General features: G+C 37.5%; 2 protein-coding genes across 2 annotated transcripts in view; one reads left to right on the top strand and one right to left on the bottom strand.

Annotated features, from left to right (window-relative positions):
- The window catches only part of LOC134741271 (beta-1,4-glucuronyltransferase 1-like), a 31,334-nt gene extending 20,661 nt beyond the window's left edge, over window positions 1-10,673 (bottom strand). Inside the window, exons 1-4 of the mRNA XM_063673982.1 lie at window positions 10,479-10,673; window positions 5,141-5,232; window positions 3,837-4,744; window positions 2,967-3,123 (exon numbers count right to left, since the gene is read on the bottom strand). Coding sequence (XP_063530052.1) covers window positions 2,967-3,123; window positions 3,837-4,744; window positions 5,141-5,203 — 1,128 coding nt within the window. The 5' untranslated portion in view covers window positions 5,204-5,232; window positions 10,479-10,673. The remainder of the gene's footprint in view (window positions 1-2,966; window positions 3,124-3,836; window positions 4,745-5,140; window positions 5,233-10,478) is intronic.
- Window positions 10,674-13,009: 2,336 nt separating this feature from the next.
- Window positions 13,010-18,502, top strand: LOC134741265 (uncharacterized). Its single transcript, XM_063673976.1, has 5 exons — window positions 13,010-13,201; window positions 13,482-14,184; window positions 16,137-16,311; window positions 17,464-17,700; window positions 18,275-18,502. The coding sequence occupies exons 1-5, from the start codon at window positions 13,133-13,135 to the stop codon at window positions 18,483-18,485; spliced, it is 1,395 nt and encodes a 464-aa protein (XP_063530046.1). The 5' UTR covers window positions 13,010-13,132; the 3' UTR covers window positions 18,486-18,502.
- Window positions 18,503-18,676: the final 174 nt, after the last annotated feature.

The following is an 18,676-nucleotide window of genomic DNA, read 5'->3' as shown; positions in this document are numbered from 1 at the left end:
GTCCGATTCCGATATAACCGAAATATATTTCAGTGATATCGAAAACGGCTCTAACGATTTCGATGAAATTTGCTGTAAGGGGTTCGATCTAGCTAGGTCTTATCTCTGGGAAAACGAGCATTTTTGAGTTTTTACTTATGTTTTCTTTTTCTCCCAGATATTCAGTATTATTAATAAATTAGTTTATAACGTTTTATAAAAATATGTGACGTTTTGAACTAAAAGGTACCACATTGTCGGTTGTCGATTAGGTTGATTTCATTTTGAAGCTTTATGGAAATATGACAACAATAAGTAGGTGTAGGTACCCGTTTGGTTGAAAACGCCACATATATTGAAAACCTGACTTTCACAAATCTCACCTTTTTGGGTTCTTCCAACTCAGAAAGGATGGAGAATACTGACGATTCTTAGTAGCACTAGCCCAAGGAAGTCCAGGTTTGTAAGTGTCAGGTATCAGTATTTTTTTAAAGCGCTAAATATAGTTCTAAAAGTAAAGCAATCCCCTACTGCCCAGCCTCTATAGTATTTTTCAAACTGGAAGGGTACGATGATAGATTTCATCTCCATACAATTTATAACCTAATAATGCCAAATGTTGCAAAATTATATTGAATTGAGATCTATCATCGTACCCTTGCAGTTTGAAATAGTTATTTACGATACAAGTGCGGAAAAGAGAAAATTCGAAAAGAGTGGCGACAGATTAAAACACGACCGCAGAGAGTGTTTTAAATCGACACGAGTGGCGAATTACCTATTCGCACGTGTATCGTACAACGTTTTACAGTAGTACATATGGCCCTTTAAACTTTCGACATATGCATGAAAAGTGCTCTTTACGCACTAGGGCGAGAAAGTTGCACCATATGTACTGTAAAATACTTTTTAGTACATATGGTGCTACATATACGTTACCGCCCTAGTGCGATAATTAGTACAATACGTGCATATGTCGAAAATGTAAAGGGCCATAATTATGTACTGTAAAACGTTGTACAATACACGTGCGGAAAGGTAATTCGCAACTCGTGTCGATTAAAACACTTCCTTCGGTCGTGTTTCAATTTATCGCCACTCGTTGCCAATTTCCTACTTTTCGCACTTGTATCGTAATGTACTAATAATAAAGTAGTAATTGTAAAATAAAATTAAAACTTTTTTTATATATTTTTTTTTGGATTCAAGTAGGTACAGTGAGTAACAACATTGCATGGCCTTCTAATTATAACTATTATAGAAAACGGGATATTTATCATGTTTATTTATATTATTTATTTCTCGATATTTTGGCCGGTCTTGCAAGACCAGTCGTTGTGGAGATCCCTGGGGAGGCCTATGTCCAGCAGTGGATGTCTTGTTGGTGTAGATGGATTCACACAACAAATGAAATAACATTTTTTCATATTTGTTATCCGTAGTTGTCCCTGTACCTGAAAGAAAAATAATATCATGATAGCACAAAATCTCTAATGTTATAGGAAGAAAGATGATGCAACAATATGGATTCTAATAAAGTTATCATTTACTTACCTAGTAATAATTGTGTTTTTCATTCATAGACAAAATTCCATAATTTTCATCCCCAGGAAATGTTTTACTTTACTTTATTGCAGTATGTCCTGATTTTTTCTGGCTAATGAAGGAAAACATTTTATTTCCAAGAATGCCTCTTCATTTTGCACAATACCTAAAAAAACCTAGAGTTAGTGACACATTGACTATTCGGCAACCAAAACAGTAATAATTACATTATATAGGTATTGTTCACTGCTTATATCTACCATTACGGAAGAAGTGAGAATTATTTTCTAAAAAGATCGGCACGAGAAAATTACAATGTACAATGAAGGAATGAAACTGTACCTACCTGACGAAACTTCACCATCATGAATTACGCTACAATTGAGTCTGAATTTTTCTGGATTTTCGCGGACCAGAACACCGATGATTTTTGTAACTTGATTTAGACGTTGCTATCATTTTCACTTTATACAAACAAATTGATGTCATAATAAACATGACCCTATGTGTCAGTGTCAACACTGTCAAATAAAAATGCACTAAACATGACGGCACTGCAAATCCTGCCAGGTCGGCCAGGCAACGTCGCCAACGTCATAGAGTGGCAACGCCGCACGCAACGTATTTGTACACGACATTTGTGACACACACATACGTAAAATTGATGTAAAAATTACGTTGATTTATGTATGATTTCTGTATGAAACAAAGTTTTTCTATTAATTTAGCGCAAACGAATATTCGAAAGTAGATAAATGAGCAAATATTTCTGTAGTAATAGTGTGTAGTGTCTTAATTAAAGCAGATTGAATTTTGTATGAAAATCGAACCACCTTAACAAGCAGAAACGTCTGCGATCGATGCTAAGCTTAGAATAAATTTAAAAGTGGAAAAATTACCAGAGGCCGTGAGTTCAAGTCTCACCCAAGGCAGTAATTTTTCCACTTTTAAATTTAAAAATAAAATATCACAAAAGAAGTATATAAATGTCATTTTTAAAATACAATAAATCATTTGAATGATAAATAAAATTACATATATCATTACAAATTCAATTCCATGAAGTCACTTATAGAGTACAGAGGGTTATCAAACATATTATTGCTGATTGACCAATTACGTTAAAAATGGCAAGGGCTCAAGGTCAAAATCAACTTTAAAAAAGTGTCCGCCATTTAAAATACTGCTAGTTATGGTCGGATTGCATTCAGTTTTAATTAAAAATAATTTTTGCCAAGTACAAGCACATGAAATTTGCATTTTTTTTAATCCTTTAAGATAAGATAAGATGAGAAAGCTCACCTAAGTGTTCCTAGTGAATCCATGACCTAGAAACCGCTTGTTGTGCCCCGGTACAGTGTGGCGCGCTACGTAAGGGCTTGTAGAGCAGCTCGAAGTTGGTCACGTTGTGACCTGTCATCTAAAGATAAGGTAAGATTCACCTGAGTGTTCCTAGTGAACCCGTACCCCAGGAACCGTTCATCATGGCCCGGCACAGTGTCGGGCGCTACGTAGAACGGCTCGTAGAGTAGCTCGAAGTTGGTCACGTTGTGGCTGACGTGCGTGTACGCGCTCTCGTTGCCGCCCGTCGCTTCCCATCTAGAGAACAGATAATATATGTGACGTTTTCAACCAAAAGGCACCACATTGTCGGTTGTCGATAAGGCGTTATTTCCATATAGCTTCAATTTGAAATAAACCTTATCGACTAGCGACAATGTGGTATCTTTTGGTTGAAAACGTCACATATATGTTTGGTATCTAGATGGGCTCACACATCCACCCTTCATGCATAAACCTTTATCAAGAACAAAAATATTTTTTATGGTCTGCATAGGCAATTTTCCGAAATAATAATTACCTACTATATACAAATTCAACTTTCCTAAATTATGATTTCAGAAAGTAAATGGACGAGTTAAGGATGACTCACATTAGTCCGGGCCGTGTCCGGGCCGGAGCTTCCGGCGCTTCGTTTTCTATGGAAAGCACCACGTGAGCACCTGTCATGTCATAGAAAAGTAAGCGCCGGAAGCTCCGACCCGGTCTAACGTGAGTCATCCTTTACTTTAAAAAAATATACATAACATTGTAATTCTGCCTAACATTTGAAGTGCTCTCGATTTTAATAAAACCTCATCATTAGATCCAGGCCTGATGATGGGACATGGAATCAACCATTTCGTAACCAAGCTAATTTTTCAAATCGGTCCAGACCTTATAATCTTAACACAAATACAAAATACATAATACACACAAAAAAATTATAAATAAAATAGTAATCATAAGGTTATTTTACTAGAATAACTCACCTTGTAAAATTAGAAGCGTACTGATTGTAAATAAACACCTTCCTATGGAACGGTATCGCCAGCTTCTTCTTGGACAGCCTCAACAGTTCCGATTTATTCGCCGGAAAACTGGCCACCCTCAAATCCAACTCATAAGTTGGCACCACATACGCACAGAGCGGGCATTTTGGAGCTTTCGCTAAAAACTTATCTAACGCCTCCGCCATTCCCTTAGACGGAACTATATCTACATCCACCAGAAACACATAAGGTGTTTGACAATTCTTTCTCGCTAAATTTCTCAAATGATTCTGAGGGTATGGATGTCTAACTCTCCACGCCATTGTATCTGACTTAATCTCGTAAGGCGGTAGCGGTTTCGCTTCGCAATCCCTCGACCAGGTTGGAACATGTCCTGGGACTCCTGGTCTTTCGCTTGGAGTCACTACATGTAACGCTATCCTCATGTATATTTCTGGTTGGCATCGGAACAGCCACATAGCGAATGCTCTGAGTAATCTTAATTCATCACCAGCAACGAAGACTGCTACTGATATAGGTCCGGACCAATGCGCTGCGATCCTTAGGAGTTCGTGTAATCGCTCTATTGAGCTTTGAGTCGCTAAACAGACGCGACGATCTGATGATAGCTCTGCGTATAAATCTCCTACTGCAGCGTAGTCAAACATTTTATATGACCTTGAGCTATCCCATCTTCCAAGTCTTAAATCTATTCTTGAAATTGGGTCGTCATCGACACTAGGGTTGGCTGCGTCACAAGGCTCGCAGGTTGGTGGTTCGGTGGGGGGTAGAGTGGCGTGTGGAGGGCAGGAGGGGGGATGGAGCAGCCAGATGTTGGCGGCGGCGTTGTAGAGGACGAGCGCGATGGCGCAGATAGTGACCACGCTCCATTGGCAGCGCCAGCGCCACTGTAAACAAAACCTGATTACACAACAGATTACTCTTGACCTGATCATGGGAATAGTCACTTAACAGACAGTACTTATCAGTAAATTAGTTATTTGCAAAAGTGGACGAAATCCTAATTCATAAGATGAAGTAGTAGGATTATTACTTGGGAGCAGTAGATTTCAATGGCCTTTCGGATTTCGGATTGTTATTAGTAGAAGAACAAGACCTCAACCAAATAATTGCAAATTCCAAAGGATAATGGGGGCTTCCAATATTTAGTAAACCTAAATCTCACCCAACCTATTTAATTTGAAATTTTTGGGAGATGGGGAAAAAATTCGCTTAAATCTGAGACGTAAATAGGTATTAGACGCCCCGAAAAGTCAAATTCTACTGTCCATAAAGGTACTCACAATTTTGTCGCCTCGCAAGCCGGACATCGGTTTCCTAAACTGGTGGTAGCGCAGCACGGCCATCACATCACTCGCTCATGCTCGGAGACGAACTGCAACAAATGGTTTTGGTCAACCGTATAAGGATAACTAAAAGCTCTTGCTTAAAAGAGATTGATAGATATATGACAGTTAAAAGATATATTTAAATGGAAAATTGTACAAAAATAACGATAATATACCTACAAACCACTTTAGGTAGCTTTCTTGCCTCTCCGAAGTCTATACCACACTAATAACTCCTAATAGTCTACATACGTTCAATACGTTACATGTCTATTATGAACAACAATAGCATGAATAGATTGATATTATCAACGTTACCGAATCAAATCGGAAATTATAGTCATAGTGAAAAAGTAAAAGTACGTTTTTGTAATGTAGTTACCTTCGTACTCGTACTCAGCGGCTAAGCAGATTATAGAATAGAATAGAATAGAATAGAATAGAATAGAAGAAATGTATTCAAAAACGCTTAAATTTTACTCAAGTATTACTACACACACACAGAACCAACTTATTATTAAGCGTCACTGAAAAGGTCTCCACTCAGCTTAATGTCAAGAATCCACCTAAGGATCTCGACGCTGGTCTTCCGTGGAGACCCTTCCGAGAGAGAGAGAGAGAGATTAGAGGGTTATCAAACACTACCGTCATGAATATTACCCGCCAAGGAAAATTGCTTTTCAATTTGAGGTTAATCGATATCACGTCCCATACACAATATATAAACACGTTAATGAACATTGAAACAAAATTGAACTTGCGGAACATTCTTAGGGATATCGGCACCGGCAGACATATCCGTCGTTAATCATATCGCGCGTAGCAGTGAGCAACACGTCATCGAACATCCCACGCCCCCCGCGCCGCCCCCGCGCGGACCATAGGAGTGTCACCAGCGAATTTGCCAAGCTATAAGGTAGGTACACGTACGAGTGTATATAAAAATAATTATACTATTAAAATATTATATTGATAGGTACTGTTAAACTTATCTTTAATTAATAATTAACTATAATTCAAATACGTAATTGAGTATGTGCATAAAATAACAATAAAACTTTGTAGGCATGCCAAATTGTTGCTGCACCTACATATACCCATATTTTATATACTTATTACATTCTATGAAGAGGAGTTATGACCTCATCTTTTTTTTGTATGGGAAAAAAATTGTTCAGAAACCTACCGTGTGCCGTGTGTGGTATTAAATTAATGGGTTTTTGGAGCTGATTCGGCGGATAGGGCTATAACTTTTGCAGAAAGTCGCGAACTTTTTCTTACTTAAAAAGCTTAGATATTACCAAAGGAACATGTAATATCAATACTCTTATTTTACCCGAATGCCATTATAACTCGTATTGAGTAATACGACAGGGGTATTATCACACTTTGTAATAATAAAAAATGAATAAATAAATGTAAATACTTATAAATATATTCGTTCGAAGTCGTGGTCTTGTGCAGACCAGCGTCAAGTGACCTCCGGGCTCCCCCTGTCATAACTGACTGCTTTATTTTGTTTCACTGTGACTTGCCGACTTGCGTGACTAGGTTTATTCTTCTCCGCAATGCGTTGGCCTAGCTAGGCTAATGGACTAACTAATTACTAATCTACACGACGTAGGTATACGGTTGAGGAATTAAATTTCCGTACCATTTAGTACCTTGTCTCAGTGACAATCAATGAGAGTCGCTAGGGACCTCACTACTATTGTCACTGTGACAAAATACGAAATGGTCTGAAATTTAATTCCTCAACCGTATTTCAAGTGACTTGATTCAACCAGCGTCAAGTGAGCTCCGGCCGCTGTTCACCACGCTGACAATTGCCGCCTTTCCTGTTCCTGCCAACCAGGGGCGTAGCTAGAGGATATGGCGCCCGGGGCAATCACCAAATTTGCGCCCCCTGACGAGTGACAAAAGTTTCCCTGCTGCTGCCTTTTGCCCATTTTGACGCCCCCCCCCCCCCCCCTTGGATGGCGCCCGGGGCACTTGCCCCCTCTGCCCCCCCCCCCCCCCCACCTCCTAGTTACGCCACTGCTGCCAACACTAGAAACAGGGGCCTGATCCGTAACAAACATCTGACTCTCGCCAAACTGCGCGAGAGCAAAGCGACGAAATGTTTTATTTTAATCGATATTTTGCGAATAATCTTATGATTAATTTGTTTACTACATACATTTTGATACTACAAGGCTTAGAAATAAATGAAAAAGTGGAAAAATTCACTGTCTTGGGCGAGACTCGAACTCGCGAGTTTGGATTACTGGCCCGTCGCTCTGCCAACTGAGCTACCGAGACATCACTCGATGGCAGCGAATATTTCCACTATATGTAAGAGTATTACACTTCTTAAACGGCTACCGGAGTTCCAAGTCATGTCTGAAATTCACCAGTAACGAACGATGCGCCATCCACCCCATACTATAGTTATTTGTGCAACAAGAGAGGAAAGTTGGTTTTTCTTGCGAGTGTTTATTTTGAATCCCGAGAAAGCGAAAGATTCTAAGGTAGAATCTTGAGCGTAGCGAGGGACTCAAAAACACGAGATGTAAAATGACTTTGCTCTCGTGTTGCACATATAATTTTTCACCTCAGTAGTGAGAACATATTAAAGGTTAAAATGTATTTCGAATTACACAGAATAAACAGAAAAAATAGTTATTTGTTATACAAGGGTGCAAAGTTGTATTTTACCCGCGAGTGTAGAATTGAAACACGAGCAAGCGAAAGGATTTTATAGGTGAACCACGAGCGAAGCGAGTGGTTCTAAAATAGAATCCTGAGCCTAGCGAGTGTTTCAACACACGAGAAGTAAAATACATTTGCGCCCGTGTATAACACAAAACTTTTCACCTCACTATAGCGAGGAAAAGCAACATCCACAGGCGTTAGATCATCTTCATCACTGGAATCACTCATTTCTTTACTATATTATAACAGAAAACTCTGAAAGTTGTGTATTTTTACGCGAGTCGGTGAAAAAAGTTTTTTAGTAAAAAAATTGTTGACAATGTTGACATTTCTGACGTATGAAATGTCAACGATGCGTTTTGAAATTGCATCGACTCAACTTGTGCGTTCAGAATTATATTTAACATTATTATAAAAAAACAGACGTTTCTTATGGAATTTTAAGGTTTATGACTTAAAATAATTAAATATAGCTAAGTTTGGTATTTTTCATTAGATTCTCAAACCATTTATTTAATGATAATTAATATCGAACGAATCATTATCATAAACGATTTACGTTTTATTATCTGTCAAGCTACTTAAACACGCTCCATCCAAGGTCAAATTACTTTCCCCACTAGTGGATAAAACGCGTTATTCCCCGCTTGAATTGAAGGATAAAAGACAATTTTCCGAGCTAGTGAGGGGAAAAAGGTATTATAATATGTACGATACGATACGATAAGATACGATACGATACGAGACGAGACCGGACCGGACCGGACCGTTCCGTACCGTACCGTACCGTACCGTACCGTACCATTAAAAAAAATGTAATAAAAGTATGAAGTTCAAGGCCTTCACTAAATTAAAAAGCTACATTGTTTCACTCCCTGGAGTGAGGAAAGTCGCACTTTCCTCACTCCAGGGAGTGACGAAAGTAGGCTTGTTCGAGCTGCTGAGGTGAAAAATTAATTTTGTATGATCTTTTGTGATTTAATTAATAATATGATTCACCCGACCCGACCAATCGAAAAGCCCGTTCTCGCCAAAGGTTTGGAATGAATAACGTAATGATCAACTAATTTTATTCGTTGGACAAATGATCGATTGTAATGGATAACGTATCGTCCAATCAGAAACTTATATTGCCTAACAAAATGTTGTACAGTCAATGTCAAAGATATGTTTTACAATTTTCGCCTTATTACATTACAATGGTGTAAACTTACATGCAAGAATGTAAACATATCATTGATGTAAGGCCCATCCGCTTTAAAAGTCATATAATAATTCGTTAATTCTATATTTAACATAATCTTTCGTTGTTTAGAGTACATAATATATCTGAACTGTTAAATTAAGGAAGTGGTACTGTCTATACTCGTTACTTTTTTTCGAGTTGTTCGCTTACGTAAGACGCAGCGAGGGATTGTAAGTTGCAAGTGCGTTGCCGGCCTTTAAGATGGGAGTACTCTCTCTTCTTGAAGGGTATTACTTCACGATTTCTATTTTTTTGTAAAATGTTTCAAAAATTGTTCCTCGAAAAAAAAAACGGTGCTATAAAACGGGCGGCCGGGGCGCGTACGAGTATGAATGAAGGTACGTATCGCGGCTGCTCGCGTATCTTAGCTGGCTGTATACATTTGGTTTGTTACCTAGTTTAAAGTATTATTTTTGTTGACTCGTAGAAATATTTTTTGCTAGGGATAACAAAATTTTCTCAATACTGTCAGTAAAATATTTTTTGAATAACTGCCAAGTTAATTTTTAATGCCTGTTTACTTCTCAATATTAAACGCGGACCCTACCAAAAATCTACTAAAACTGACTTAGCTATATTGTATTTTAATCTACTAAAAAAGTCCCGTTATAAAACTTAGAATGTGCCAGTGTAACATAGTGTCTAGTGTCCAGGATACACTGCAGTGTCTCTCTTTCACAACATTATAGCAAGAGCAAAAGAAATGAAGATTGCCGTATTTTGGCTTCAATTTATGGAAGTAAGTTTGTATGGTTTAATATTCAGACCCGAAGTAAGTACCATCACGCGCTCCACGATTGTTGAACCGTTTAGGGTTCTAGCTTAATTGGTTGTTAAATCTCTAATTTAGCTAGAACCCTAAATAGCTCAACAATCACGAAGCGTGGCTGTACATACGAGTAGGTATAGTGTTATTTAAAGTGAGAGAGAATTAAAAGTAAAAGTAAAAAACAAAAAAATATATTATAGTATATATATATATATATTATATATACCTATATTATTAATTATATTATAGTACAATTATTTTTTATTAAAGTATGTACATTCCTTCTTGAAAAGAAAATTAAGGTTTATACGCATAAAATACCCTTTGTCATCATCGCTTATGTCCGTCAGGTCAAAAAGATTATTTATATTAATAGATAAGCAAGCTAGTAATTTCACGTAATATATACACATACAGGTACGTAACCTCTCTCGCCCCAACTGAAACGTAAAATTAGAAAAAAATATCCTACTTTTAATATTCAATTAAATTGATTGGTAACATAGGTAAATATTAGCAAATCAAAAAAAAACGAACGATACTGTTTATCAATAATAAATTAGTAAACATTAATAAAACCTTACCTCCAGCCAATTTTAATAATTTTACTGCACAAATACACCTTTAACTACAACCAACAATCAACAACAATAAAAAACACTGCAAATGCAGATAAAACACCAAATATGTCAATTTCAAGGTTATATTTCACACATATTAATATGTAGAAAAATCGTGATAACTTTATGAAAGTTTAACTAGAGCAATTATTTTAGGTACGATTTTATCGCTTGTAGCTTTACAAATTAGGTAAATAAAAGATTTTGTGTGTTTTTATACAGAAAACAATATAAATAGTGACTGGGTGGTGGCCGCACCACGCATGTTCAGAATCCAGACTTGCGCACAAAAGGCCTCTCAGTACCAGGTGGTTTCTTCACATAGTTCACATATAGTTAATATTTTATACTTTCTACGGTGGCTATCAAGCGTACATACCTGTTACTATATGTTCGCCAATGGTATCACATGTGCGTTGCCAGCCTAAACGACACCCTGCATGTCTTTTTTCGAGAAATTGAAATAAGTATGCAGGTACCTAATTAATTTTAATAATTAGTAGGTACGGAGGCCGACGGCAAATTGTACAGCGAGCAGCAAAAGTGCATTTATTTATTTATTTATTTTAAACTTTATTGCACAAGAACAAGTACAAAAGGCGGACTTAATGCCTTGAGGCACCCACTTTATGAATGAAATTCACTTTTGTAGCTGGACATACATCACAAGATTCACAAGGTATTCTTGTAGGTATACCTACTCTTCTTGATACAAAATAATTTGCTTCACTTTTAATGATGATGCTCTCCTGACCGATTTCGGCCACAGCGACTGTGTGCTCTGGAGTAGGCAACTTTTAATTCTCTCTCACTTTTAATAACACTATACCTACTCGTATGTACAGCCACGCTTCGTGATTGTTGAGCTATTTAGGGTTCTAGCTAAATTAGAGATTTAACAACCAATTAAGCTAGAACCCTAAACGGTTCAACAATCGTGGAGCGCGTGATGGTAAATAATAAATTGAAGCCAAAATACGGCAATCTTAATTTCTTTTGCTCTTGCTATAATGTTGTGAGAGAGACACTGCAATGTATCCTGGACACTATGTTACACTGGCACATTCTAAGTTTTATTATTTATTGATATGCTTCCTGTAGGTATTGAGTGTAATTATCACGTCCGTGGCAAAAAAATAAACGACTGTGCTGGCGATGGCCGTGACCCGTGAATGATATGGTAAAACTAAAAAGACTGAAAACTGTGTTTACTGCCACACGGTGCACTGGACCGCGCGACCTAAACAATGTATGTACTTAATGTTAGACAAGAGATGTGTTTTTTTGATAACGTGGTATAAGTAAATACTTATACCACGTTATTAAATAATACTTTTTAGTTAATTTTACTACCTTTAAGTCTTTAACTTCAACATTTGTAAATCTACTGCCCCCCCTCCCTAAATAATTACTCACTGCAGACGGGTAAGCCTCGATAGGTCAGTTACTATTACTATAGTAGGGTTCTCCAAACTTTTTTACCTGAGGACCATATTGCACCTCAAAAACTTTCGCGCGGGCCATCATCGGGCGCCATTTGGTGGTGTCTGGTAGCTGCATAATCCCAAGAACTCTCTCCCGTTTTTTTATTTATTTCATGTACTTATGTCCTTATATTTCAAACATTTTAAATAACTTAATTTTAACTAAGTATGTATGTATTTTATTGTGTACAAATCTGAACTTTATGACATTCAAATAAATTACAAAATGCGTTGTAACTTTACCTACTTTAAAACAACATGGGAATCCCGTGTGTGATCCCGTGTCTACAACTTTATTAGATCATTGCGTTTAGTTTACTTTAGTTATTACTATTATTATCTAAATGTGTGAATCGGGTGTGAATACATCTTTCCAGTACGAATAGAGTTGGATATCGCATGTACACGTCCGCCTGTTGAAATGTTTAGCACCATTTCGTTAAAGCAAATAATAATGGTATTTTAACGGTACTTCTAGTCTAGTGTAGCTCGTTCGTCGTGTCGTAGGTAACCAAACTAGAACTAGTGGCTCTGTAACCTCGTAAACATAGCTTAAACTGAATAAATTGCATTTGAAAACTGTTCGAAAATTGAATCGACATCGATACCTGACCACACCTGGACATGAAGCTGTTCACAAAATTTCACAAAAACCGGTTGAGAAATGCGACCTGTAGAGAAAAGAACATCCGGACATTTACCTACGAATTATACGAAAGCGTTTTTGCCTTTGCCCAAACTGAAACGACCTTTAGCTAACGCTTGGTCAACTACCCTTCGACATGTTTTGGAGTTTACGCATTTACACTATTAGTCTAAAAACTCTTAATCAAATATTATTAAAATAGGATTGTAAATTATATACCTTAAATTAAAAGGAAACTTATCAAATTACATTTTTCAGCTTAAACTTTCTGATGGTCGCTCGCACAACAAAAATTGACTATGCAATATCGAAACGTTTTGACACTGACATTGTCAGTCACGTCAACCATCTGACAGTTCGATCGATTGTACTATTTGTACTTGCTATGCAAAATAGAGTTTTGCGGCGTGTGTTCTTCACGTGTCTTCAATAAAAACTATGTAAAACACTACAAATTAGTATGTAATAGTTGTTAAATATACGTGAAAATGTTCAAAGTGCCAGAATGGGGCACCGACGTGCCCGACACTAATGTAAACTTCTCCAAATCTGCAAACGTATGTACTTATTGACTGTAGATTTTTTGCCATTTAAATCAACTAAACATTACATCCTTACCAGATATGTTACCTAATATAAATATTCAGACAATTTTTTACGCTGATATATAAGAAATCGACCACAAGTGTACAAATTATAAATGTAAACATAACCTCTTACGGTCGTAATTACGTATTGTTATTTATTATTTAAGAAAACGTTACTTACTTTAAACATATAACAATATTACAGTTTTTGATTCCCATTCCCGCAACACTAAAATACTTTATATTCCAGAATAAAAAGGGAAAAAAGTCGTCTACACCAGTGACCAAAGAGTCTCCAATCAAACCTCCAGTAATTGGCAACATTCAGAAAAAACCAACCGCTAAGAAATCTACGGACAAACGGAAGTTGAAGAAAATCAGGCAGAAAAACAGGCAAATATATCAAACTTTGAGTAAACCTCAAAATATTGAATCTGAAGCTCGTTCAAATAACAATCAGCCAGGTAGATTTGTATTGAACCCAAATAAACCAGAACCTAAGGAAAATAAGCCGAAACCTGTTCTTAATATCAATAAAAATAATGGAGTCAATAAAAAACATGATAAACTTAAGAAACCCAAACTTGACAAATCTCCTAAACAAAAAAATAAGAACCAAAAAGCGTTCAATAATCGAAATGAAACTAATGGCACAGAAAAGAAGCGCCAAAAGCGAAAACATAACAAAGACCTTGAAATAAGTTACATAAAGCTTAATAATGTTGACACAGACAAAGCGGACGAGGCAATTATTAATGCCAAGAAAAAGAAATTGAGTGAGGATTTTAAAAATGAGGACCAAGAAGATATTCTGTTCGGAGAAAAGCCTAAAGTGAAATTTGACAAGAAGAAGGAACAGATAAAGAAAATGCTGGAGCAAAGCAACAGGAACTCTATCAATGTTAGTGGGAATTCTAATTCACTGCGAGAAAGAATGATCGCCAAATTGCAAGGTAAGGAATACTTTACTAACTACTAGTTTGGAACATTAATCGTACTACTAATGGCTCTGTGAGCTGTAGACCTCGCAAACTGTCAAGGCTTCGCCATTATGAAAAATTTCCTAAAACAGAATCAAAAAAATTCTATATAATTATCAAATTTGCTCACCAAATTTCACAAAAATGCGACCTGTAAATAAGAACATGGATATATGAAACATTTTCCAGAGACATTTTCTTTCGCTTGGTCAAATATACATGTTTTTTTTTTTTTTTATGGTACTTTTATTATTTAGGCTTTCAAGTCAAGGTCAGTTTTATTGCCCTATTCAGGCTTAATGAGTGCAAATCATGTTAGTTTAATCAACATTAGGATCTATTGGATTTCCTACAGGCCTACACTTATTATTTTAGGATTAGAAAAAACTGTAAAAGTAAGTATGAGGTTTTAGGTAAGTAAACCACATAATGTGAAAGTATATTATTACCTACACATCATATCATGTGAATTGTGAATATTAGAAGAAGAAGCAGCATAGGTATTGATTACTAGATTAAGTAGAATAATAACCGAATTGGTTCAGATTTAATGTTCAATGCAAATAACACATTTTGAAATAATATCTACTTGAACGCACTTAAACTATCGTGAGACATATTTCAAAATATTTATCACGACGAACAACCGCCGCGGACACTCGTGCCTGAGGATGGATTCCCAAAGAATCCGAAACATGTCGCCAAAAAGCGACTAAAAATAATAGTGAGTAAAAACCGTACTGATAAATATTTTGAAATATCTACTTGACTTCAGGCTAGGACGAAACCATTTTTAATGTTTGCGCCGCTACTTTGATCACCTCTATGCCCATATCTTAGGATTTCTTATAAAAAACATACAAAAACAACAGTCCTCTTTCATTTCTGTCACAGTATATCATATGTGAACAGACTTAGCTAAAATTTGGCATAAGTTATATTTGGGTAAATTTAAATACTTCAGATTTTCAGGTGTTCTGAAAATGGACCCTAACTTCATCAAACTTAGGGTTTGAGAGGTATTAAAGTTGATTTTCGAAATTACCTGACATTCTGAAGTATTCGGAATAACCTGAATGCACCTTACACCTTATAACCTGGATTAGGATAAAGAATAAATACAGGATTTTTAGAGTTTTGAACGTTTCACGGTTAGTTTCACTAGACTTATATTGACCGGGATATAGACCGTGATTACCTTTTGTATTATTTATTAGCTCCCGATATTTCGACGCAGTTACATGCATCACGTTCACGGGTGACTGAAGATAGCGGGTGGGTGTCAAAGTTGTGTAGACAGCGCTCAGTCTTCCCCTTATTCTTGCGCGTCGGCTACGTTCGCTTTCAACGTTACCATCGGTCGCAGTCACACTTGTTGTTGTCACGGTCTATATCCCGGTCAATATAAGTACAGGATTTTTATTAAAACCTCATATCGTCAGGTGGCAACCAAAAATAACAGACTGCAAAAAAATCATTTAATGTTGTGGTCGAAAGTTTTAATTTATGACCCATTTTGTACCTTGTCACAGTGACAATAGTATGAGGTCTATAGCGACTTTCATATTGTCATTGTGACAAGCTACGAAATGGGTCATAAACTAAAACTCGACTGTACTACTACAGTTAACTATTCCCTCCGTGCATAACTGTGGCGCCGCCCTAGTGGGTGAAGGATATATTGCCTTTTTTAACAGTTGACAGCTGCCAAATAGTATGAAGATCGTGCGCTCTGTCGCTTGCCTTGACCACATTTTACACCTTTACACAACAACTTTACACACCCAATAACTGAACTAGTAATGGTAGTAATTGGTGTGTTTTAGTTGCCACCTCACAATATTCTAGCTAAAAAATTATAATGTGAGCTGATTTAATTTTTTTTATAAGAAATACAAAATGTTAACAATGGATGTATTTTTTAGCTGCGCAGTTCAGATACCTCAATGAAAAGCTGTACACATCATCGGGAACAGAAGCAAAGGAGCTATTCCAAGGTGACCCAGCTGCCTTCGAGACATACCACCAAGGTTACCAGCAGCAGATCAAGAAATGGCCTGTTAACCCGCTGGACCTCATTGTCAAGAGGATCATGAGAATGTAAGTCTACCGGTACATGTCCGAAGTGGTAAGCACCTGGGTGAATCAACTCTTACTTTGCGTTGCCATGGTTACATCCTCTCGGGTCACTCTTAAAACTCTGATTCAGGCACCGGCCCGCTATCCCTTATCGGGGTTTTATAAGGGTATTGCATAAGGCTTAACTCACCATACCCTTTGCCAGACGAAACCCTTTGTTTTGGTTTTAAAAACCCTTATATAAAGCTACCACATTTGAGTAATCGGTAGCCCAAATACCCTTACAAAACCCTTATCATCCGCTCACCAACACCTTGCATATTGCTTATAAGGGTTAGCCTTATAAAGGGCTTCCCTTTTAGCATATAAGCGTGCTAATTTAAGTCGTCTACCTTGTTCATAAAGCACACATTACTTCGAATCCGAGCGATCGTTAGCGGCGACGGCGGCGTTCTTTGACTAGGCAAGTATTTTCTTTCCTTTTCATACACTACCGTAGATATATACTAATCCTGCCTCTTTCACGCAAAGGGAAACCTTTATAAAAAGCGCTTAAAGATAAGGGTAACCCTTATTAAGAGCTAGCCTTATTTTTGGTTAGCTTTTCGGTAAGGGTTAGTCAAAGGTAAGGGTATGAATGGGCTTGCAGCTCAAAAGGGAAAGTCTTTCAATGTGTTAGCCGTGTTTAAGTGTCACCCATTGAAAGGGTTTTATCGCGGAAAGGGTTGTCCGGTCCCTGCTCTGATTTTATGGTATTTAAATTAAACAAATATGCATTTTTGTGCTAGTTACATAATTCACTGCCTCAGCCACTGTCTCTCGTTGTGTCCCTATAAAATCCATTCCTTCGACCTGGTGGTTTTTTCGCCAGGAGTGAAAGTATGCGATATGGCACATACTTGTAGGTACCCAATGACACGAGTATGTGACACATACTCGTACCATTGCGTCTCATGATTATATTATCTCGCCGTGGTAGCACTTAAAGCTAGAAAGCTATTAAAAATATCCTGGTCACGGCACCAAAATGTAATATCTCCCCTATACAAGTATTTTAAAATAATTTAAGATACAGAACTTCATGGTGCGGAGGGTGACGTACCCTTAAAGTGCTTGAGCCCTGAGTGATCAACATGATCCACAGTTCTCTTATTGTTTTTACCGTTTTTGCAGGCCTAAAACCCACCTCATAGCAGACATGGGTTGCGGCTCTGCCACTCTTTCCCGTCGGATTCCCCAGAAGGTCCGCTCATTTGACCTGGTGGCTTCATCACCAGGGGTTGAAGCTTGTGACATGGCTCATACGCCACTGCTGAGCGCCTCGGTGGACGTGGTTGTGTATTGTCTGGCGTTGATGGGGACGCAGTTGGCCGAGTATTTGGCTGAAGGGAACAGGGTGCTGAAGACTGGGTGAGTGTTTTATTTATATATCAGTCTGTGGCAATAGAAAGTGCCAGGCTGGTCTGATGATAGAAATAGTTTGGGCCGTATGCTTGTTTGCTACCGACGTGGTATAAAAAAATAAAGATAGGGTAGGTGGCACTAAATCGTCTCTCACTGTTAACATTTTTAGCTGCGGTGAGTGACGTTGATTAGTTTGCCAAACGTGGTTGGTGCATCAGGTGCTTAAAGATGACTAAATTAGAAAAGTACTATTGACGATAAAAGCTTGCATTTTTTATATGAACGTTTTACTTTTCTCCCTCTCTCACCCCAACTCTTATTCTCCATTCATTAGCCTAGTCAAGTGTATCGAGACATCCATCATTCATCTATCGATGTCAATAAAAATTCAAATACTTTGTTACGGGATATTTATATTTAAGTTACTGTAATTTCAGAATTATTTACCAGTCAACGTGAAATTAGACTTATATTGACCGGGATATAGACCGTGATTACCTTTTGTATTGTTTTTGAGCTCCCGATATAAGTCTAGTGAAATCATTCAAAACTGTCAACGTGAAATTCTTACATCTTCCAGAGGCCATCTCCTGATTGCCGAGGTGGAGTCCCGGTTCGACAAACTGGACGATTTCACGCGCGCAGTGGAGCGGCTCGGGTTCAAACTCCTCAAGACGGATCAGAGTCACAAGGTTTTCTATTTTATGGAGTTCAAGAAAATTCAGGAGGCATCGAAAAAAGCTAGACATGTGCCGTTGACTTTGAAACCTTGCTTGTATAAGAGAAGATAGGGAAATAAATATTATAAAAAGCTAATCGCGAATCGTTTTACTTGGCCTGCCATGCCCAACATTAAGCAAAGCAAATGATTTTCTACCAAACACCTGTCCGTAACTTATGAGAGTTATTATGAGCGGATCAACTATTTTTTGTTTCCTATCGCACCGTATTTTACAAAATGACCCGAGACCGGGTGAACGTA

This window comes from Cydia strobilella, chromosome 5 (assembly GCF_947568885.1).
Source record: "Cydia strobilella chromosome 5, ilCydStro3.1, whole genome shotgun sequence".
Classification (NCBI taxonomy): domain Eukaryota; kingdom Metazoa; phylum Arthropoda; class Insecta; order Lepidoptera; family Tortricidae; genus Cydia; species Cydia strobilella.
This window is presented reverse-complemented; position numbering and strand designations above follow the sequence as displayed.

Coding starts and splice junctions, on each gene's coding strand:
- LOC134741265 (XM_063673976.1), top strand. CDS start 13,133: ATGTTCAAAGTGCCAGAATGGGGCACCGACGTGCCCGACACTAATGTA. Junction 14,185..16,136: donor AATGATCGCCAAATTGCAAG/GTAAGGAATACT, acceptor TGTATTTTTTAG/CTGCGCAGTTCAGATACCTC. Junction 16,312..17,463: donor GTCAAGAGGATCATGAGAAT/GTAAGTCTACCG, acceptor CCGTTTTTGCAG/GCCTAAAACCCACCTCATAG.